The sequence below is a fragment of the Oxyura jamaicensis genome, chromosome 4 (genome assembly GCF_011077185.1).
Source record: "Oxyura jamaicensis isolate SHBP4307 breed ruddy duck chromosome 4, BPBGC_Ojam_1.0, whole genome shotgun sequence".
Classification (NCBI taxonomy): Eukaryota; Metazoa; Chordata; class Aves; order Anseriformes; family Anatidae; genus Oxyura; species Oxyura jamaicensis.
The window spans coordinates 16,244,128-16,268,305 of NC_048896.1; the positions used below are offsets into that span (position 1 = coordinate 16,244,128).

The 24,178-nt window shown below is 41.9% G+C and overlaps 1 protein-coding gene and 1 long non-coding RNA gene across 2 annotated transcripts in view; one reads left to right on the forward strand and one right to left on the reverse strand.

Moving 5' to 3' along the window:
- Positions 1–20,679, forward strand: LOC118167259. Its single transcript, XR_004751060.1, has 3 exons — positions 1–12; positions 13,273–13,291; positions 20,555–20,679. It is a non-coding gene; the product is annotated as an uncharacterized LOC118167259 (long non-coding RNA).
- Positions 20,559–24,178, reverse strand: part of LOC118167251 (ras-like protein family member 11A-like) — a 10,264-nt gene continuing 6,644 nt past the window's right edge. Inside the window, exon 4 of the mRNA XM_035326538.1 lies at positions 20,559–21,808. Coding sequence (XP_035182429.1) covers positions 21,341–21,808 — 468 coding nt within the window. The 3' untranslated portion in view covers positions 20,559–21,340. The remainder of the gene's footprint in view (positions 21,809–24,178) is intronic.

Sequence of the window (24,178 nt, forward strand, 5' to 3'; positions counted from 1 at the left end):
GGGATTTTTTGTGTTTTGTTTTAGGGCCACCTCACACTACCGAATCCTTTTTAATATGGAAAATCTTTCTGTTTAGGAAAGAAGTACTTTTCCTAATTGAAAAGCAGCAAGGAAAATCAAACTCTGAAACTCCAAATTCTTGAAGTAGTTATCATTTGGGATATCAATATTAGTAAAAACAAACAAACAAAATCATTATTAAGAGCCTTATTTATCAAGGATCTCATTCATTGAGTCTGTTTATACATTTTCTAGGAACTCAAGTGAAAACAGCTCAGACACATACCGCAAACGAGCGCTCTGGTTATCCTGCTGTTCCTGATTTTTTTAAAAGAAATTGAGAAATTGAATTTGGTATGGAATTTGAACACTTGTTATATATCATCTTTCTGTTCCACTGCACATTACAGAAGATATCTGTTATTTTGAAACTGGCATAAAAAAGCAGTGTAAAAAAAGATTCATCACTGCCTTTAACTCTGGCTAGGCAGGCAGAAATATGCAATGTGTGATCTTAGTCAAGTTTGTTCTTCTGGATGATCCAGTAGTGCACAGCTCTGGTGTTAAAGTCTGTATAATCACAGGTTTTGGAGCCAGATGATAAGGCTTCTTATATGCAACCAGCAACAGGTTGAAATCCCTTTATTTTGATTCCAAGTACTGCTGTGTTATGCTGTCTGAAAAATAATTAAAAAACAAACAAACAAAAAACAAACAAACAACAAAAAAGCATATATATATTTAGTCTGAAAACCAAAATAATCCCCAATGTCTCTGGAACAAAAAGAAGCTGACGGAAAAAAAAATCTGGCTGATATGTAAGTTTAATTTTGCCTTCTTGCTTTTCACTTCAAATGTATCAGAAATATCAGTTCTGCTCACATAAATCATCTTGGGTGTGTTGTTTTCCAGACAGCTGCAGACCTGTCATTTTTGTTCGTAGGTCAATTAGTCATGCCCTAAATGGAAAATAGTAGAATTTTTCCATTCTTTAGTATTCTTGTCAGTGAGTCCCGGTAACCACAGAAGGTGTCAGGGTTGAAGATTTAGAAGTAGATTGTTTAGTGTCTGGGTTTTAATCTTGCTGGGATCAGCTTTTTGGTTCTCCTATCTGACAGGCTCGATGAAGACAAAGCTGACTTTGAGCTTGCTCCTGGGGTCTGCCTGATATTTGGAGTAGCAGAAACCATCTTTAGACTGGGATGTGGCAACTCAAAATGACCCTCCTGAAAGCCATTCTCAGCAGAAATGCTCTGTTTACCCAGCAAAGTTTCATGACTGGCCAAGGCCCCCTGCTTTGGAGGCTGCGTGTGAACATGGGTCCTTCGCTGAAGGGGAATCACCCCCCTTGAGAAAATGCTCCTTTAATGAAACCTCTTGTGTGCTGCCCTACTAGCTCTAAAGAGCCAAATGCACGGCCTAGAACACAGCCTGGAGCAACAGGTCTCTGCTCTAGATCTTTCTTCTTTGCTTGCCAGGCACCTCTGCAAAGCGGTATAGCAACAGGAGGAAAAGCATCTTTCTTTCTTCTACTAAAATGAGCTTCCATTTCTCTTTCTTCATGTAATAAGAGTTGCCCCTCTTGTTAAAAATCTGTGTTGGCTACTATTCAGATGCTTTGCTATTAGGTACGATTTAATAATGGTTTAAAGCGCTGCTAATTGTATAAGGTGCCTATGAGCGGTGTAGCAAGATTCAGGTTTTAAATCATCAGAAATATTAACAAGCTCTTCATGTTCTTGTAGGCCTTGTTCTCAGATTTTGGTGGGTTGGGAGCAGCCTGAGGTGGCCTGGCCAACCTCCCCGAGATTGCATGAGCTGCTCTGCATTGAGTCCTGCAAGAAAAAATATCGTTTGCAGATTGCTAGATTTTCTTCTTTTAAGCTGTAAAGAATGGGCAGAGATTAGAGAATAAAATCTTTAATTGGATGCCTTTTAAGGGTGCAAAAATGTTGTGTGATATTTTTTTTTTCCCCTTGTAAGTATTGTCTTATGCCAAAATACTCTCCTTCCCTATCTCCTGTAATTTGTCATAAAATTGTTATCCTAGTCTTAGGGACATGGTGATAATTTCCATGACAACCCAGAAAGATTCCAGAAACAAAGATTTCTGACTAAATATATGAAGGTTGTCAAAAAGCACAACTGCAAGAATTCTGCCCATCCCCTGTAAATAACAGAGAGAAAAGCGAAGGTTACGTGAGCTCATCAAGTGGAACTGAAATTTTCTTAACCCTACGGTTTGGGGGTATGTGAGTATCTTCTTGCAGAGAACTGCTGCTTTATTTTAGAGAAGGGGCATCAACATTGATTTACTCAATGTTGGATTTTTTTGTATGGGGTGAAAAAGCATTTTTCTGCAATGCCCCCTTACAATAGCTTTACAATAGTAATACTCCCTTAGTGCAGATCCCCCACACCTAGCTGTGTGTCATCAGCTTTAATTGGTCCCATTCCACCTAAAACACAGAACAAACACCCACAGAACTGAGGCTTTATGAAAAGATGGCTCTAAACCATCGAAACATTTCTGGCCCAGCAGCTTGATCCAGCCGTAAAGCTGTGCTCAGATCTTAGATTGTAGCTCAAATCTCTCTGCTATATTCCGAGTCCTGATGCATCACCTTGGGAAGTGTTCAAAGGCAAGAGGCTTTGCCCCCAAGCTGCCATTTCCCAGCTCTGCTCGTTGACTGCTGGTGGAGTGCCACATTGTCCTGATGTCAGATGAGGTTCCCCCTGCATTTGTGGTAGTTTTCTGGCATTTTAACCATCATTCTCAACTAGATGAGCACCACCATAGTGCTCGGTGCATCCTGAGACAGGGAAGACAATCCCTGCCTTCAGCACTCGCAGTTTAGGAAGAGGTTAAATCACCGTGCCTTGCCCAGGGCTGGTGTCGGGTCAGTGACATGCAAAGCAGCTATTTTTTTTTCCGCTGTGGTTTCAGTGTTGGGTAAGGAGCTAACTTTTCAATAAATGTGTTTGTGGATTTGGAAAGGCTCTCACTTAAAGTGATCTTTATTTTCCTCCGTGTCCTGCACCCACACACGGCGGTGACTAACAATTCCAAATTCATACTAAATAACTCTGTGGAGGGCAAAGGAAGCGGTTGGCCCTTCGTGCTGCGTTGCTCTTTTATTGCGGTTGCTCTTTATTTATCAGTGAGCAAAGCAATTCAACCTGCCCGCTGTTGTTCCTTGGAGAGAATCAGCTGCTCCTACCTTTCTGCTGGCTCGATGAATGCTCCATTTGCATGGAAAATCATGCAAATCAGTTGCTGAATTTTTGCCTTGCTTAATTGCAGAGCTGGTTACTGTTCTGTGTAAACAAGAAGATGGTGTTTTGTTTGCTGACAGAAAAAAAGAATTGGGACTGTTTATGTTCGGTGGTGCTTGTTTCTTGTGGGTGGCTTATGGCCTAATCCTGATGGAGACATTTAGTTGCTATTGTGTGTTCTAAACCAGCAAGATTTCAGGAAAACAAAAACAAAACCAAAAAAAAAAAAATGAATCTTTATGGTGTGAAGCATTTGGCTCAGCTCTGATCCCCTCATTTTTCTTCTGTCATATTAATAAAACTTGAATGAACAAATGAAAACAGATTAATTATGTATTGGCATCCAACACCTTTGATTTTCTATTTTCCAAAACTTTCTATGGCTACTTAACATCAGTAGAAGGCCGACAATTGCTGCGATGCTGCATGGATGAGATGTCTTTTGTTTTGCTCTTTCTTTATGGAGCAATAAATGACTGTAAAAGGAGCAGAAGAGGGGCCTTTTGCACGTTAGTTTTTTGTGCCGAGGTTTATGCTGGTCACACACAGGGATGGTGACTGGGCACCCCTCTGCTTTCCTGCTTCAGGAACCGATCCAAGGTGAAACATCTCTGCAGTAGTTTCGTGAAGTGAGTTTTTCCCTCACGCAGGCACCTCCACTCTGACAGCGTTTGTCCTGAAGAGTGGTGTGTGAAGGATGTTTGTCTCTTGCACCATGAGTAACAACATGGAATTCATATCTAGATCTCTAGGAAACCTTTTCAGAATCTCTCTCTTATTGAAGTGACATTTGGCCATTTCATCTTTTCGGCTCCTGGCACAGCTAGCTCCCTCACATGTTCTGTTTTCATTCCTGTTTACCCAACAGTCCCTGAAGTGACAGCAGTGGCATGTGCAGACACCTGAGCTGGCTGTAACACTAGCCTACATCCTGGCCCCTCGTTAAACTGTAATCCAAATTAGTTGGTGCTTTAAGCATGCACCGGCTAGGCAATCAGAGAGGGGAGTTTAAGCCCAAGTGCTACACGGCGCGGGGATGCAGGAGCTTAAATTGTAATAGCTCATCAGCTGCTAATCCAGTCTTTCTGTACAGTTAATCAATTCATGCTGTGTATCTTGAGTGGTTTTGATACTTTGAAAAAGAGCAATTGCACTCAGTGTTGCTACGAAGATCTGATGAAGGATTTGAATTCTGGCAATTCGTGCAGGTGAGGTAACAGGTAGCATTGTTCTTTCACCCTTCAAGATGCTGTCGTGTTATGTGGCTTAGGCAAGTTTTAACGATAGTGTGATTTGGGGGGGGGGGGGGGGAAAAAACCCATCTTTTCTTAGGACAGACTCTTAAATTGGATCAGCTTCTGGGATTTTCAGTGATCCGGAGGACATTGGCTTGGCCCCGTGACTCCTTTTCATTCCATAATAGCTTGGGGTATTTTAGCGATAGGGAGCTGCGGAGAGCTGCATAAGCCTTGCCATTCCAGGCCAAAAATATTTTTGCAAGAAGTGACTCCTGCCAAAGCACTGGTTCACTTAAGTCACAGACTTTGGCCTCGGAGTGTTGCGGAATACCGAGTGCTCTAAATGCAGGAGGAAAAACATGTTTGCAGAGATGGGAGAGTCAGAGTTCTCCTTTGCTTATGTCAGTGGGGATGCAGAATAGTATAAATAAATGAATTGCAAGAACAGACTGTATTTAGCTCTAATTAAAGGAAGAATTCAAAATTTGCCAAATTAAGTAAATAGTGTATTAGCTCTCTGCCTGTTATAACCATGAACAAACTAGTCCATTTGGAAGCTAAATGCTTTCCTGGAGTCATATAAAAAGATAGTGTGTTCTACATGTTATTTTGCCATAGAAAGATTTGGATGAGAAAAATGTTACTCATGCCCAAATTAAGGGCTCAAATGATGCTCTGCCTCCTATGATGGCTTTCTGCACTGGAGAGGATTTCTTTCTCGGTGACTGTCAAATGATGTCACATGCGATGTATCCAAACTGGGCTCCAGTACTTGTACCCCCTCCCAGGCACTGGTGCTGGTGCTGTGACAAGGTAAGCCTCAACATATGTGGGATAGTGTGATCACAAGGTGTCACTACATAATACCTACCTCAGTTTTGTGTAAGAAATGCTGGTTTATTACAATTATGTTGAAAATCAAATCCAAAATTGATAAACCCTCCATAAAATGAATTAACAAAGCCTCTCCTTATGTCTTTGCAGTGAAGGTTCATGCTAAGCACAACAAAAAGCTATTGCAAGGTTTCTCCCCCAACACAAGGAGTGAGAGTTCATCGAGTTCAGCGAGAGAGTAGATACTTGCTACAATTCTATTACATTCTATTTACAGGATCTTTTATACAAGGTTTCTATATATATTACATAAGGTTGATATATATGGTGTCTCTATATGAGAAAAAAAAATAGGTTCTTCTCGAGGCATAATTCATCTCACCCTTGCAGAGATGTTTTTGGGTATCTGGGATGAGATGAAGTGACTCAAGTAACTCATTTCTCCTACCTGCAGAGTGTTGCTGGAAAAGTAGTCCTCAGGTATGTATGCCTACTCTGAAGATATCCAAAGTTAATGAGATTAAGCTGCGTACTCCTCAGGGATGCCAACAGATAATCTGTCCAGCTCCTTACCTATTTACAATTCTCACCAGTGATTTTATTTTAATGCAAGTGACTAATTTCAACCAACTGTTACACTCATAGAAATAATTCAGGGAATTATGACTATTTCTGCTTGGCTGTAGTGCTACCCAGGAATATCTTAGAAAAAGACAAAGGAGAGGATTTAAAACTGGGGACAAATCCAAGAAATTCAGTAAGAAAATCTGACATGGGATTCCCAGCTCTAATTACTTTGCTTGTGTTTTTGCTGTGATTTATGGAACCCTGTACAGGGGTTAATCATTTTGCGGTGTTCCAGCAGTCTGAGACATGCATGTTAAAACCCCTCCAGATTTCAGAATGCATGCAGTTTCTTCCTCCAGAGTCCTCCCTTTCTTTCTGTGTTATCTCAATGTTAAAAAGCCTAATGCTAACACTGAGCTGAAAAGGACTCCCTGCCTTCCTTTGGTTTGTGCTTAGTGTACTGTCAGTCCACAGATTTGGTTGATATATTTTGTCAAAGTCTTCATTTTATGGTGAAGAAGCAGAGGTTTTTGAAAGAAATGTAGTACCGCTGTCTCTGAAACTTTTCATTTTCAGGCTCTAAAACTAGACTTCCCCTAAATCTGGTTGGTTTCCCTAGCTGTCTGCAGTGCGACTGTTTTGTCTGAAGTGACGCTTGCTTCTTTTCACCAGTTCAGGAGTGACCATCCAGGTGTCATCGCAGACAACCACAGAGGGTCACCTTCCAAGGCCTTCCGAGAGTAGCTAGGTGCTGGGTGCCAAGGACTGTGGTATGAGGACAACTCCTGTCCTGTAGGATGACAGAAATGGCAGTGTGGAAGTGATCTACGAAGGTCCTTACATACCTGAATGAGGTCATGAGGTCCCAGTGCCCCCCCACAAGGAAGTTACCCTGATGTGTTCCAGCTCAGAACAGGAGACAAATGGTAAATAAGTGGTTTGCAAATAAACCAGGCCAAGCAGAGCCCAGCTTCCTGCACTAGGATGTACAGAAACACTGCGGCGAACCTTGATGATGGAAAGCCAGGGGATAAAAGAAATCTCGCGTGTGTCTGGAAGCAAAGAGGCTCACGTTGTCCACGAGCAGGAACATCTTTGGTTACCAGTAGGTGTCATTGCAGGTTTGCAGACAGTGGGAGTTCACTGGGGCCCCAGCACTTGTAGCACGCACTTGTGACCATGGCCATACTCCTGGGAGAGGCATACACTACAGGAAAGCCCCACGTCATCCCAGCTTCATGCTGCAGCTTTAGGATGGTGCAGAAGAAAACCATGTTTTATTCCTTATTTATCATTTTGAGTTGATTTTTTTTTTCCATTAAGGATCAGTCATCCTTATGACTTTCTTTTGAACCTTAGTGGCCAGCTCCTCTTTTCTGCGTATTTAAACCCCTTGGAGTCAATCTGCTGAGGATGGCAAAGTTCAATATAGCTGAAGAATGGTGTGGGGATGAATTCAATGCCAGTCTTTAGCATGAAAGAGTAGGATATGCCCTTTTCAAACTTTCTTTAGGACTTTTTCCTTCCAAGATAAAAGTCTCTCAAGCCTTGTTCTCTTCTGCCATGCACCTTGTGTAGTTAATCTGGCTTGTGACATTTTAGTGAAAAATGCTGGTGAACCCTAAGGGTGGAATTTGCACTGTATTGCAGAAATACGGAGTGGAGAGAAACAGCCAAGTTTTTAAATCTGTGTAGAGAAAGTAGAATCCAATGTACAATCCATTTTTCTGTATTCTGTGACCAAGAGATCTGGGGCAGAGCACCCAACACGTGGCTCTGGATGTGGCTCACTGGAAGGGACCTTGTCGGGCATGAAGGAAACTTCCAACTGTTGCAGAGCTGTCTTGTACAGTCCCTAAGGGTCAAACCTCATCTTAGAACTAAAGTGTTTGTCCCCCACTGGGAGGCTTTTCCAGAACATTCCTGTTCCCATAGCTAGATAACAGCTTCTAATTCTGGGCTGCTGGGAATTCATGGACACTTGAGTTTTTTGACTGCATTGACTCCTGCTCAACGGTGTTCCATTGCTAAGGAATTTTCTTCACCACTCAGGGTGTGTAGCAAGTGACTTTGTCCCTTCTTGGGATACTTCCTGCACGCCCAAGAAGAGAAAGGTGCCTGTCTGTACAATGAAAATGCAATTTTCCCAAAGTTCCCAGGTTACCATTGATGGAGTAAATCTCAGATTTCAAAGAAGTGCAGAGATATTGACTGTGTAGAGGCTTGATCTTGAAAAATGAGCTTTTTGTTGTTGCAGCATTGTTCTTTGGGTGGATCAATTTTCTGACTCAGTTCCCAGGTGACTGCAGAAATGTTTCTGTCGGCACAATGGAGAGAAACAGCCTGGGGGCAAGAACAAGAAGAGGAAGGCTGCAGGGGGGGCATAGGAACTCTGTGCAACCCTTCCACTGATACCCAGTCACATCTGAGATAATATTTCCCTAAGTAATGTAATGTCCTAGCCCTGTGGGCATAAAAACATGCTCAGAGCTTGCTCCAGGATCTTTGGAGGTCAGAGATATAAAAATATAAGCACGGCTTCAGCCTCCTCTGGTACGACAGGCTTTCCTACCCTCAGTAATTCCTCTGCCTGCACCTGTTCTATTGGGAGTCTGGGTGATCAGAGCAGCACTCATGGGATGGTCTCAGGCAGCCCCTGCACAGTGCTACTTACGCTCTCTGCCTTTGCTGTAATTGTTTTGTTCAACATCCTCAGATCACATGCCCTGTTTCAGAGCTGCAAGACACTGATACTCATGCACGCCGCTGTAATATGCTACAGCCTTTCTCTTCCTGTGTTGCTTCTCACTGATTAGAGGATAAATTCTTGTTCTCAGTCCCTGGGCGTTTGCTCCTGCATCCTATTGCTGTGATTCAGTTCCCCAGAGGAATGCCATTCTTCCTACAGGGCACTCTAATCCTGCTGCATATAGTTGGCACCTCCCAGCTTTACACCCTCAGCAAGCTTTACTCCCATGCTCTGATAGTCTGTGCCAGGGTCATTCATGAAAATATTTAACAAGATTGGTTCCTGATTCTTCAGAAATTCTAGTATTTGGCCTACACCAGTACAACGCTTTTCAGTTACTGTTACTATTTCTAGTTTAAATAGTTTTGTTGGTGGTGGTGGTTTTTAATCTACAGCAACATCCGTATACCAGGCGTTGTTCCCCATGCTTTAACTACTAGTCTCCCAGCTGGTATTTTGCCAAATTCTACCCTGATGTCCATTATAGCCTAGATCAATTACATGTCCATGGACATCTGGTGAACAGCCACCCTCTTTCATTAAATCTCCAGATGCTAATTTGGATGCCTGAGTGGTGGCAGCTCAAGTACATAGTTTGGCACTTCGGCAGTGGAAAATCATGGCCTTAAAGTCTGGTATAACACATAACCCCCACCCCAGCCTTTCTGTCACTCAAAAATGGCACAGGATGTCACATAAAACTGAGTTTTCAGTGGCACGTAACTGCCTCCGTTGAATATGTCGGGAAGATGTTAAAGAAATAAGGTAAAAATAAACAACTGAGAGTAATCACTTGTTACATAATGCACTAAGTGGCACAGTAGAAATAATTTGCTGTTATCCTTTCTTTAAAACCTAATCTAGCCTAGGTCATTCCCAAACTTTTGGGACTGTAGACTGCTGTCAGCTACAAAAACCACAACTATAGATTGTCATGCACCTGCCTGGCACTACTAGGTGAAAATTTGATCAAGGCAATGTGGTTCTGAAGGTCAGCTGGAGGTCTTAAACCATCAATTATCTGGGAACCACAACTATAGCATTAGGCAATGTTTGAGTGACTTTATCCTGCTTCTTAGAACTGAGGTTAAAGTATCTGCCTTGCAAGAGGCAGGAACTTAAGGGAAAACATTAAACAAGCTGATCCATTGAAATCAAGTGAAGAAAAATCTTTGTCACACAGAAACACTGGTATTAGAAGAACAGGTTTGCAGTAACAAGGCTCCTTTTTTGCTCTATGTTTGTTTGAAATATTTGGTTGATTTTGTTATGTTGGTACTAATTTTATGTCTTTTTCTTTAATCTTTGTACGTCATAAAACTCACAGAATGGACCTAGCGTCTCCTTATGGTTCATTTTATTTCTTGTTCCTTACTTTACAGACAGTGATGATATCTTTATTGGGGCATCTGGACTTACCAGAACATTGGAGGGCAAATAGGGCAGTAGGTAGCCAGAAGAATGCCGAAAGATCTTGATGCTCCTGTCACGGCTATTATCATTAGAAACAACAGTAATGGGAGGGAAACAACATGGGAGAGAAACATACTAAAGAAAGAATGTAACCATCAAACTGAATTTAAATAGTATGACCTAATTTTTCCATGACTGGTTTCCTCAGTATCTCTTTAATTGCTTTCATGCCCTGTTAAATAACTGGACGAGAGAGTCCTGTTTATTTTTTGGGGGGCTCGCTCTTTCTCAGACCTGGATTTCTGGGCACGCACCGCAGCGGCATAGCTCCTGCCGCCAGTGATGTTGCAGTGGCTGAGCATGCACTGGTGAGCTTCGATGTTTATAGAGCGCTGTGTCTGTCACATCTCCAATTCACAGCACAGTAAGTGCCCAGCAATTGTAAAGGCTGCCCATACCACAGAGCTTTTATTAAACACTGCTTGAACTTTAAAGGCAGGGAGATGATATTACTGTTGAATTTAGGCTTTGTTTTGCTCGCCGAATACTTGTGGTAAGATTATTTACTTTTTTGTGCTATTTAAAAGCAGTGGGGAGGTAATTCTTTTGCTGTGTATTTCTCCAATGATGTTGAGCAGTGCTGTGTGATTATATGGGTTGTGCTTTGTTAATTATGACCACTTAGAAAAAAAAAAATAACATTGCATTCTTTCTGTGCAGAGTGGGTGAGCATGCGAGCATTTCCAGAACAAATACCCAGCTGTATAACTCTAAGGGCACGTCCACATCACACAGTAGTGTGGGGCAGTGAATCCTCAGTTAATGCCAAGCAAGCCAGCCCCATAACTGGAAGCAACAGGGCTGTGTTACTGCAAAATAAATAAATAAATGCATTTTTGCAATTAAAAAGAGATTGTTAGCTAGAATGCAACTTCATGCTAACTGCTGTGCTTTCAGGTCTGGGTCTGGTATAGCTGTGGAGTCAACAGCTTGCTATCTGGATGTACCAGGCCAGCCAGCAGAAAGCTTCTGTATCGTGCTAGAAGGTATCTATAAATATTCTGTTGTTGCTGTAATATCGTATTTGTTTTATGGGAGGACTCCACTAACCCACAGGACTCCCACGTGCAGTCGTAGTACTCTGATGCTGCACAACAAGGTAATTGATACCCTAAAGACATCAATCCTAGCTGCTGGAGCTTTTGTGCCAGAAAGAATCTCACTGGGCTATTCCTGGAAAGTGAATGCAAAATATGCACCAGGAGTTTAAAGCAAATCAGAGGGCCACTGAACATTCAGAGCTTTTGTTTCACTGTTGACACAACTCTCAAAACTTTTTCCATGTGGCTTAATGGAGAGAACCGGTAGACACAAAAGCTACCTCTGCAAAGCTTTCTCTGCAATTGCAGGGGTACTCCGGGCTTTGAAAAAATGCCCTGCTTTGTCTGCATATGTGAAACTACCATCCTAGCCTCAGAAACATTTCTTGCTGTGAGTGATTTTTAGGCCGGGTTGAATCCTCAGCTAATAAAAGCTCACAGATTTCTGTTGATCTGCAAGACTCTCATGGTGCTATGGCAAGTTACACCACTTAAAAATGTGGTTTAGGCACACAAAACAAAATATCCCAGCTGCTTGATATGGAGCCTGCATAGAGCGTTTGCAACAGGAAACCCTGTGTCAAAACAGTTGTGCTCCAGATCAGTCCCTTGGAGAATATTCGCAAGGTGAAGAGGAGGCAGGCTGCCAAGCCTGACCTTGTTTTAATTCAGCTCCCATTGAGACATCAATCTGGGTTTCTCCTTCTGGGATTCACTTTCCTTAGGAACAGTTGTTCGTTCCTAGGTTTACCCAGAAGCTACAGAGCTCTTGTAGCTTTTGTTTGTGATTAGAGAGCAAAGTTTAATCCCCACTTCCTGCTCTATTAATAACAAACCATCAGCCCTTCTCCACACAAGAGAATATTTAAAACAACATGACACCTGGCTTGCACACAGGAGTTTTAATCAATAGATCTCAAAACTCTGTGAAGGAAGGAAGGAACATTTTAATTTAGTGGGAACCAGCGTGTAGGTGTGGGACAACCTGAACAGCACCTGGCAGTGTTCTGGGTCTCAGGTTATGCTGCCTCTTGCACCAGCCAGAAAACCTGCCTGAGACACAGGGAGGGTGAAGATTTGGGATTGGAGGAGCTGGTAGTGACCCACAAAGAAGATCCCCAAATAAATATTGGGGTTAAAAAAAAGAGACTTAAGGTTGGATCTTTCCGTTCAGTTTAAAGGCTGAAACTGGGTGTTGGGAACTGACAGGGCTGACCTAGGGAGTTTTCATGGGGCCCATTTTAGAAATAAAATGTTTGGAGCTGTGGGCTTGAGTTTGACATTTTCCTAATTCCTAGGAAATTGCTTTCATGTAGAACTCTTAAAAAGACCTAACTAGCTAATTTTAGCTTGAGCTAGAATCCAGTGATTCTGCTGGAGAAGCCCAAATCTTTACCCTGAAGGCAATCCGCCCCACTTTTGCCCGATAGCAATAGGATCAGCACCTATCAGCCCACGGAAACGCTCGCTGACCAGCTTTTCTGGCTGTATCCCCCACCAGTCATAATCTAGTGTCAGTAGCTGTGTTATTTAAATCTTTCTGAATCCTGGTGACAAACTGGCCTGAGGATTTCCTGCCATTAAAGGAGTTTGTTTTTTTTTTCATGCAGCTTCGGGGCGAGTGGTGTTGAGCAAGAGGATTTGTCAGATGATTCCCTTCAGACATTTGTTATCATTTGGTGGGAAGATGGAGAACTTTCTCTTCTCAGCAGCAGGCTGATCTCCCGAACCTCTTTGTGTTACTGCTATCCTTTGGGTGGGGGGCAGTTCTTTTTGGTGTGCAGGAGGAGCACATTGGGCATAAACTACAGGGCTCGCTGCGGCCGTGAGAGCCAAGGCTTAGCAGCCAGGGGCTGCCAAGGTGACCCGTGTGGGACATGGCCATGACATGCCACAAGCCTGTCACCAGCAGCTCTGAAAGCCTCGCAATGCCCCATTGTGTGCCAAACCATCCACAGGTGGCCCCGCTAGGCTGTGTTTAAGAAACAGCAGCGAGGATTTGGGATGGGCTGAGAGTGACCCAGGGTGAAAGGCAGAGGTCGAGGCTGCTGTGTTTGGCTTTGGGGGGAGAAGGCTGAAAAGCTTTTTGCTCAAGTGTTTGTGTAATTGTTTTTGTTTTTTTTTCTCAGTCCCTTAATCAGTGCCTAGCTGTTCACATTAATTGGCAAGAAATTAAGTAAGTACAAATTCCCCAAATGAAAACTGTTTTGCCTGCAACAGGGGAGGTGGAAACTTCAGGGAGAACAGACAAACATGATGCACCGGTCTGTAGGAATAGGCTTTGACACAGGAAGTGGTAGTCATGAATGAGTGATCACCTTGCTCATATAGGAGGCCTGCAGGTGAAATCAAATGAGGCTGGTCAGTATGTAAGAAGTGATCTGAGCTCAGGCTGGTCTGCAGGCTCACGTTCATCTGAAATTTGACGAGTTTATAAATTGAAGTTTGCCGCCCTAGGTAGAGCCCCTTAGTGTACAAAACAGATCTGGTAGCATAGGAAAAGATCCGCATGGGCAGGAAACATAAATATAGCAGGCGTTGCCCCCAGAGGAGTCCCACCTCCTGGATTTGCGGGGTGCAGGAAGGACCAGAGCTGCAGTTTGTGTCTGGGCAGCGATACTGTGAGAAACTCAAGGCGTATTTTGCAATGTAGCGTGGGAACCGTGCCCAGAGCAGAAGCACGCACACATGGGAGAAGCAGAGGCAGCTGGAGCAGGAAGCCCTTAAAGTCACACAGGCGCTGCTGATGGCTCCACCACGGCCCCTTCCAGCTGGGCTGAAGCTGCTTGAGAAACCATCCTCATCATTTCTCCGGGTGTTCGTGTGCTTCCCTGGCTCTGCTGGCTCGCCACCCCATGCACCCCCTCTTTTCTTTCTGTCTCCCCCACACTTTGACCTCACACCATGAAACTGTCAGAGTGAGGAAACATTTTGAGCTGAAACATTCATTCCACATTACGTGATTCTAGATTAAAAGCAGGAAACGTTTAACCCTTCAACAGCCTTCTCCCCTCATCCCGTGAAGCCTCAGATTTCAAGCTCATTGCAAACCATGGGCAAATAGGCAGTGAACGCTGGTGCTGCATGGCTGGATGGATGTGCCCGTATGGCTAGTAGCTCTTACCAGCGGCCACGGAACTAGGATTAAGGGGTGCCTGGTCTTTACAAACTGTACCTATCCCCTCAACCCTATTCATGATCCTTGGTTCTTCCAGTGTTGAGACATACTCGGAGTGTCGGGTGTGGATGTGCGTTGCCAAACATACAAAGAGATGAACCTTTGGCTCCATTTCCTTCAGCTCATTCCCCAGTGCAAGGTTCATAAGAGCAAATGGCTAAAATTAAAGGCACAAAAATAGATAGAATGAGGAGTCTTAATGATTAACACTCAGGATTTAGAAACAAAACTTCTTGCTTTCTTCAAAGCAGCCTAATAAATAATGCTAGCAGAATAACACTTGCATATAAAACATATCATTTCACAGTTCTGACACAAATATGTATTCTGGGTTTTAAAAACTGCTCCTTTGGCAGATTACAGCTCTCCTGAGCGCCAGTTACTGATCCCAGCGCAGACTGATGAACACTAGTCACATCTACTTGGTATTTGGTCCTAGCTCTTGGACTCTGGACTTCATAGGTGGTCTTGGCAGATAAAAGGGTGGATAAAAATGGTAGATGAAACCCTCTGCTCATTGCTGGAGCAGTACTGGTGTCTACACTGAGACCAGCAATACTACCGTAGTCCTTTAGGAGAAGTGACTTTGACACAGGCATAATGGAACCATGTGGGCTGCAATGTGATGAAGATGAGGGGTTTTCACCACTGCTCTGAAAAGTTGTGGCTGAGAAATGCAAACAGCTCTCCAAGGCCTGGATTCTGGTTTTCCATTTCAGCAGAGCTCCCCCAGATATGTAGTTCACAGAAACGTTTTGGTTCCTTCTCAGAGAACCAGCGGTTTCCCCTTTTTATAAGGGTAAGCCTTCTTTGTGCACTTAGGAGGTTCTCACAGATGTTGACCTCTCTCCAAACTAAGGGACAGGAGCACAGACTTGTTAACCAGAATTGCCATCACTACTTTCTTTATATTCAGCACGGCAACCAGCCTATTACCTTTCCCAGTGCTTACGGGCTAGTCATTCTCTCTTTCTCTCATAGAAAATCACGGGACTGTAATTTAGAGATTTTATGTCTCTCATTTCCACATCCCACTGCTCTTTACTGACAGTCACAGAACTGCTGAGGTGTGTGACAGTATAACTTGTTCTGCTAGTTAATAATGAAAGGTCTTGTTCATTTGAAATGATAAATACCTATGCTTATAGATTATAAGTTCTAGTCCCCAGCAACTGCAAAAGCAGCTCGGACACTTCAGGTCTTCATCAAGTGAAGACACTCATGTCTTTATCAAAAATAGGGAGGTAAGATAATGGGCTGTTGTACATCAGCATGATACTCCAAAGCTGTTTCTCTTTTTCATCATCAGGAAAATATTGAGAGTTTTGAAATGAAATACAATGCAGAACACAGTGTGAAGAGTGGTGGCTCCTGCAAGCATCTGGAAACCTGGATCACAATCAAGAAGTGACATAATTCAACTCTCTCTGTGAGAATTCAAAGGCTGCATCAGAAAAATCCCAGCCCCCATTTATCTGGTGAGTTTTCTAACTAGGAAAAGCAGCAGTTTGTCTCCAGATTCAGCAAACACAGCTAAACTCTTTTCAGAATGGCCAGTCACTGTTTGCTAGTGTTCTGCATTTTTGCCCAGAAAGAAGAAAAACATTATCCTTAGGAACAGTCTCCACAATCATCTGTAATAACAGCACAAGACATGCATACTTTCACCTATCACATTTAGAAAATGTGCAGCTTCCCCTTGACCTGCTACAGAGGAGACAGTAAGTGTCTGTGTGACGAGATCCAGAGGCTGTTTCTTGAAACCCATTTGGATAAAATGGAAAATGTAAAAAATGTATCTCCTAAAGAAAAGAGGATTGGTATGACAGCTCCTGAATGAATTGGATCCTAGGGTTTACAGAGCCTATCAACTCATCTATCCACTTCATATTTGGTGTTTTTCCATCTCTAGGAACCAAACTGAAATGCAATCATTTAGGATAAACTTTGATCGCTTTGTGACAGATAAAATTATTGTCAACAAAGGAAGTTGACAGGTGAAAGGAGACTAGAACGAGGTTTGATGCTTCTCTCTCCATGCTCCTGTTTATTCAAAAATCTTCAATAACAGGCAAAAATCTAACAGAGCAGAAAGTCACCAGCTGTTCTGAGTTCATCTGCAGCTTGCACAGCTGCTTAGAGAAGAGAATTTGGCTGATTAAACTAAAGAGATTTCAGAGAAGAGCAGTAACACTTTACCAGAACTAAACAGGTTTAAGTAAGCAATGACTAAGCAACAGAAATAAGCTTAACTTGGTAAGTACAAAACAGGGAAGAAGATACTGGGCTAAACCAGTGAGAGCATCTGGGGGCAAATGGCATGAATTCAAAGGTTTGTCTAAATACAGAGGTCTACTGACTTGATTTAGATGTAATTCAAAATGATTTAGGTAAATAAGGTCAAAAGGCTAAGTAGACACTCTTCTTTTGATATAAACCATGTTTGGAGTTAAAATAGTTGGAAACATATCTCAAACTAAACACCAAAAACTATTCCTCCAGAATCTAAGGAAGAACGATTGCAGAAGTATTCCTTGCTGAACTAAACCAGCACAAAAGCATGAATGGAGAGGAACAAGGAAAGGGGAGCCAGTGGGAGCAGGAGGGAAAAGTAGCAAAGGAAGAATCGTGCTTTGTCTCCAGAGGTGATAGATTGGATAGCATTTTCTAAGACCATTGTCCACATTGTCCCTGCTTTTGAGGTTTTTAGAATATATCCAGAGGTCTTTTTAACTTAATTCCACAGCTTTCCTGTGGTAGCCCCAGAAGAGACAAGGACAGCTCATAAGAACTCTTTGAGGAACAACTCAAAAACAGCAAATACGTCATTATGTTCTGCCACTTCAGGGTCACGCATCGCCGCTGCAACTCCAGCAGAGTCAGTGTGATTTTGACCCAGTCTTCTAGCTTGGGTAGGGAAAGAGCACAGGGAAATCAGCAGTAACAATAAGCTGGCTGTCTTCCCGTTTGCTTTTTGAAACAATTAGACAAGTATTTTCTGGTACAAAGTTTCTTTCTATGTCTCAGGTACTCAGCCCTCCTCGGCTGAATACCTGACATAAATCCTGTGAGAAGCCTGGATACAAACATTTCTGTCTGAGCTGTCCCTTGAGATGGAGATCTGAATTTTCCATTTTCCTCCTCTGCTTTAAGTGTAGATGTGAGATCCCAACAACCTGAGTCTGAGGGATCTGAATTCAGATGTTAGGGTTTAAGCCATCTCTACCGCAAATGAGAGCAATTTAATGTATTTATCATTGGTAATTCTTTTCTGGGAATGGTAGAGTGCATTGCAAGGACATGTAAATACCTTCACCCTTATAAACACAGTAACTTAGGTTAAGAGATCTGGCCAAAATCACCAAGCAGGTGACAGGAAAAATTAAAAACAGGGCTCAGTTTTCTCATCTCGCAGGTCACACTGTATTCCTAGGGGGGACTGCTAAAAACGTGTGAAAAATACAGCTGACAGAAATACTGCAGAAAATAATCATTTACAAACATTTTCAATAACTCACGAGCCAGTCTCATTACTACTATAATTGCTCACAGTGCCAGCACGTCAGAAATATTTTACTCAGACAGTTTCTAACATAGGTTGTAATTCAAGTAACTTTTTCCAACTCTTAATTGCATTCTTGTGTAACACAATTCACTCTGCTTTGTGCATACCTTGAGGGAGGTGGTATGGTCTGGTAGTTGTTGTAAGGAGTCAGGAATTAATTACAAAGGACACAGTTTTTGAGCTCCTCTGAAGTACTTGCTCAGCTGTGTAACCTTGGGGCAAATCACTCAACTGCTTTGTGCCCAAGTAAACCCAGCTGTAAACCATCTTGAAAACCAGATGCTGCACAAGATTTAAACTGCTCAGGAAAAAAATGAAGAGGGAGGGGAAGGAAAGTGAATTCTACAGCTCATTGCTTCTAACAGAATTAATTTGGATTTAACCAGGATAACTGAGAAGAGAATTTACCATGCTAACAAAAAACAAAACAAACCCCAAACGAACTGACCAAGCAGCCCCCCCCCCCTCCCCCCCACCATCTATACTCAAATATATTTTTCATTCTCTCACATGACTTTATGTCAGGTACCTTCTCTCTCGAGGCTTCATTTTAAACCTTCATTAGAATGCATGTTTTCTGTGGCAGCTTGAAGGTGCTAATTCTGGACCAGGTTCTATATGACTAATCTTTGATATTTCACATGATTATTTTTAGGTGCTTAATTCTATATTGTTCTCTTCCCCCTGCTTTTCAGGCTACTGTTCTCCTTCCTCAGCCTTGCTTAGCCGTCAGTGGCACAGTGGTGTGTGCTGGTGCTCAAGGACCGTGCTACTAATAAAAATGCTGAGCTCTATTGTCCTCTGTAGATGGTATGTCCTGGCTCAAAACCAGTATCAAAGCTATTACAGGATTTGTATTGCTGTTCAATGAACAAAGGAAATACTGTACTCAAGTTTCTGTGGCAGAATAAATGCTTGCCACATGTTAGTATTTAGGAGAAGACTTAAATGTTTCAATATTTTTTGGTCTTAGCTAAAATGTAGATTTTTTTTCCCCACCAGTGCCTCAGGAATGTGGGAAGACTTATTTATGTAGGAGTACAAATGTAGGAATACTCGTATATGCTTCCAAAGCTGGGTATTAAGAAAAAAAATATTTTTAGTCTAATATAAACAAAGGACATCTAAAGATGTGAGATGTAAATGAGACGTTTTATATACTACTCAGGAAAGGCCTTGCCTTTTTTTATTAATCACTAGTGAAAATAGAACATTGACAGTTTTGGAATTTGTTCAGAACAAATTTCTTTAGGAAGAAACTTTCTTCCCAGATAAGAAAGGATTAGAGCTGAAAGAGTAAGTTGTGAACAATTTTAACAGGATGGAGCACCTAATTCTCTTAGGCTTTTATGAAAACAAATGTCAGCATGTTGTCTTCAGCAAATTTAGCCCTTATTATACAGTACCGGGATGGCAAAATATCTAGTTGTTCTTCAAAATTGGTGATCGTTATTCTGATGTGAATAATTTTTAGTTTGTGTGTCTCTTGCAAACTGTTTACTCATTTTCACGTTAAAGGTTTGATATTTGAGCTGTGCTATTAGTAATTTAAAACACAGAAATTTTGTGCTAATTAATGCCATACCAAACTGCCAGCAATGAATTATGACACTGCTCAAATACCAAACTGTTAATAAACCACAAGCTAAAGCAGAAATCCCCTGGTAGTGTTTGAGTCCCTGTTTGGATGATCCAACTTTCCTTCTTGCTCCCTACTACCACTTGAAACTAATTTTAAAAAAGGTGCAGTTGCTTTAACAAAAGAATTTTAAATTAATCTGAAGACAAGATATTCTCAGACGTCCAGCTGTGGAAAACAATAAATAAAACTGAAGGTGAGCTGTAGATAAAGCAAATCCAAGTGATAAGGACAACATATGACTAGTGTTGTCTAATACAGGGACAAGTAACATGTAAAATAAATTTTCAAGACCTGAGCTCTATAAATACTCATCAGACTCAATTTACATTTTTGCTGGTCACAAGTAAAAGGTTGATTTAGCTTGGTATTGCTGGCTGAAACTACAGCTGGGAGTATTTTTCCACATCCATCAAGCCAGGATTTTCCCTTCTGTGTTCCTTGGTGTAAATCACTGAGCTTTACTTCATTGCATGGTCCCGTGAATTGCTCGGATGGTGTGTTTAAAGAAAAGATCGTTGCATCTTGACTTTTGCAACCCAGTTTCTCTCTGCTCCCACTAGGAACAGAATGATGGATGCTTCATGTTGTTGTTATTGCTACCATAAAATTGGCCAGCTCACAGGATACAGCTTCAAATCGCTTTGCACGTGATGCACCCAAATCAAATCCCTTTGCACCCAATGCAGTGAGATGCTGCCAGTGGAATATTTATTGACAGACTGGTGATTTGGATGCATTGCAAGGTAATGAGTAAAGTCTGGTTTTAAGGCAAATAACAAAATGATAAATTCCTGAAGCCAGGAATTTCAGGCATCATAAAAGCATTTATTCTTTTTAAAAAATAAAAAAATAAAAAAAATGAATCAGACATCCTTTGTGTGAAGATCTTGTTTCTTTAAAACAGTATCTTTGAGCTTGAAGTCTAACTAGTTTGGAAAAAAAAAAAAAAGTTAAACAGTTTTAGGTTCTGTCCTTGGTCTTGATTAATGCAGTCCCTTTTTTTTTGAGCAGGTTTTACAGCCACACTGCTCTATTTGTCCCTCATTGCCATGTAGTAAGCCTACACAAACATGACAAGTAGAGCATCGAGAAACTGACTACAAAATGCTGCTAAAAGTAAGTATTTTGCTCATATAATCACTTTCATAAATAACAAGTGCTTAAAGAAAAATAGTCTGAAAAAAATGACATTTTTTGGAATCTCCCTTTAAAGAGACACTGTATAAGCTTGCAAATCACTCTCCAAGTTCCTAAGAACACTTTCTAAACTGCAGTTTCTGAATTATTACTTTTTTAAAAAGTTATTACTTATCACTATTTATGCTCGTCATTTACTTTTTGCCTTTATTTTCCAGTCTTGTGACTAAGCAAATCTGTTAAGTTTTGTTTGCTCCTGTCGCTCTCCTGGTGTCCTTCTGTAGCTCATTGCCTATGCTTAGGAGCACAACCACCCCCAAGAGAAGCCACTTCTCTTAATAGTAGAATTTAATTATTTTATTAATAAAATCTACATTTTAAGCCTAAACCGTATGACTGTGTCCATTTTGAAACAGAAATAATTTGCGACAATCTATTCTTTAAATCACAGTTTCTAAATTCTTGCCCCAGAGAGCACATTCTGTAAGTTCCTTTGCTGAATGCATATGGGACTTTTAAGGAAGATGTGTAGACAATATGAAAGAACCTTTCACACAATCTGATTGCTGATGCCCCTTAATACCAGCTTATTTTCCTGCCTTTTTTTTCAGGGATGTAGAAACCAATTTCTGTCAGCTACATCAAAGCGTAGTGGCAGATTTCCCTTTGGAAGTCAGAGCCTGTTTCAAACGTCTCTTTAAGTCCTGCATGTTTGGAGACTTGGGTCGGACAAGGTGGAGGCCTCTTCGTTTCTCTCCGTTGCAGCTCCCGATCATCCTGCTGACCTCCTGGCAGAGTTGCTGGAAGGCTTCATGCACCCCCTCACAGTTCTCCCGAGCTGAGACTTCGTAGTAAGTACCTCCCAGTTCGCTTGCCAGCTGGAGTCCTTCTTTGGAGGACACCTGCCTGGCTCGCAGGAGGTCTCCTTTGTTTGCCATCAGAAGCAGAGGAATGTTAGCGTTTGGGTGAATCTTGCGGATGTGCTGGTATAGGGGCCGGATGACTCGGTAGCTCTCATATTCTGTGATGGAGTAAACAAAAACGAAGCCATCTGCCCAGTAGATTGAACGGTTTATCTGCTCTTGGCAACATATGCTGTCAGTGTCATCCTGCCGTCAAAACCAAGAGGTGTGAGATTAGAAAACTGAGAACAGGGAGCAGACGGAGCAAACAGTCATACAGCACCGTTAGCTACTCAAAGCTGTGTATTAGTATGGCTGTTGCTCAGCAGACAGGCAGAAACCTCTCTGTTTGCTGGGGGATGCACTGGGGACAGAAGAAAGTTCCTCTCTGTGTCAGTAGCATATGACAGACAAGGAGCACAGAAGCGGAGAGGGATCAAAGCCAATCGGTTAAAAATAAGAGAACAACCTAATACTGAAATTGAAAAGTTCATTTTGGATTCTCTGGTTGTAAATCCTTAGGACAGCAACCTGCCCTTTTATTGTGGATAAAATTGGGATTGGCATAGTAGGAGCGTTAGAAAATCTCAGCAGGCTACTCATACTATTGCAAGTGAATGGTTGTTCCCCAAGGTGGCTTTTTATGTCTTTTTCCAATTCTGTATTGGATGTCTCCATGGTTGGGGGTTTTCACTAATTCTGTTAAGTGAAGCCTGACAGGTTTTACTGCCATATAGTTTTCCAAATAATCAGAAGCAAAGTTACTTTGAAAGAGCAATTTGTTGCAAATAGCCAATTACTGGCACTGAAAATGAGCTGAAATCTCATTGCTCATTTATGGAGCTGCCGTAGGTTTATATTACTGCTTTGCTGGTCACACGTTTGCTCTGTCCATCACAGCTCCTACTCAAACAGCCATAGCAGTCACCAGCATGGGGAATATAAAACAGAATACAATACCACAGTACTGGGGAGCCTGAAAAGAGATCTGCTCACTTTTCAAGATGACGCTATTTTCAGCTAATCCTCTACCCTTTGTTATCCCTGCTGGCATGTTTCCCAGCTAGATAGGGAGATCAGGGCTGCAGTTATTACCAGTATTCTTGGTTTGATAAGAACTGACATTCCTGTCAATAATCCAGGCTTTCTGGAAACTTGCATTTTCTTCCATGCCCAACAAGACACTATACACATTCAGCCCTTGCTGAAGTTGTAAGGAATTAGAGGTGTCTGGGTGTTTTAGTGGGAGTTCAGCCTTATAAATAGAGTCCAGCTTTTTTTTTGTTATTATTATTGCTAAATTCTATTCAAGAAATCTTCATGAACTTTAGTAAGACTTAGGACAGGCATTTTAAATCCTCTGCAAAGCCCACTAATGTCCATGAATGTTTTATCTAACAGTTCCTGGCCGACAGAACGTGCCCAGTAAACAATTCAGTTAATTGGCTGTGGAGGACAGATCCAGCACAAGAGGTCAGACAGTGTCTTCCTAAACTGAAACAGGCAACATTTCACATACTTTAACATCATTCAAAAACTGTTTTGTGATGTGTGTATGATGCCATGTAATGACTCATTCCAAAGGCATAAAACACCTAGAGAAGCATTTAGAGGTTTTTTGACACAAATCTAGTTTGTCATAGGAAAGGACAAAAAATATGTTAAAAACTTAGCCACTGTTCAATATTAGTTACGGAAATTTAAAATATTAGAACATATGCTCCAATATCTGTCCAATATCTACATAACACTTATCTGCCTCTCACATGCATTCTAACAGGATTTGCATGTGCTCAGCAATCTCCCAAAACAGCTCACGTTTATTTAGACATCTAAATATGAATTAGAAAGCCTAACTTCAGGAAGCAGAGGTGGAAAAGAATGAGTAAAACTGGTTAGTTCTTTATGGTACATCAGTCGGTTTAAAAGAAGGACCACAGACTAGACCCTTTTGTGGGAAGGAGGAAGCAGGGTATCTGAAGGCTCAGAGTCTAAATAAGGCTTAAAACTTTCAGCAGCAGTTCTTCTAACTGCCCTTTTGATATCCCTATTTGCCCTGTACTTATTTCAGTATGGGCAATACAGGCATACCTAGTAATTCTTTGCTCTTGCCAGCTCACCGTAATATAAACGTAACTCTTAAATGTCCTTTGTTAGCAGTGAAATTGTTTAACAGATGTCCTGATCACTCTCCTCTCCCCCACTCCCCACCCGAGGGAAGAAAAAAAGAAAAGAAAACAAACAGGGTTGCACAGAGAAGGAAGAGGGAGCCTCACTAGCAGCTTTGCTTGAAATGTAAGTGAGAGTGAACTCAGCCAGGCCAGGGCGGGCTGTGGGAAGAAGGGCAATTTGCACTGTTGGTGTCTGAGTTGTATCCAATCTGTAGATAATTAGCCTCTTTTCACTAGCAAACTCCTTTATGGGGAAAAAGAACTAATTGCTCTGGCAAGCGTTGGAAAATGTTTTGGGAGAAGGTGTACGTTCAAGGGAGCCCTAATGAGCAGGAATTCTCAGTTACTCCAGCTAGGCCCACCCAGTAGTGAGATGGATGGATAATCCCCAATGGAATGCTTTATT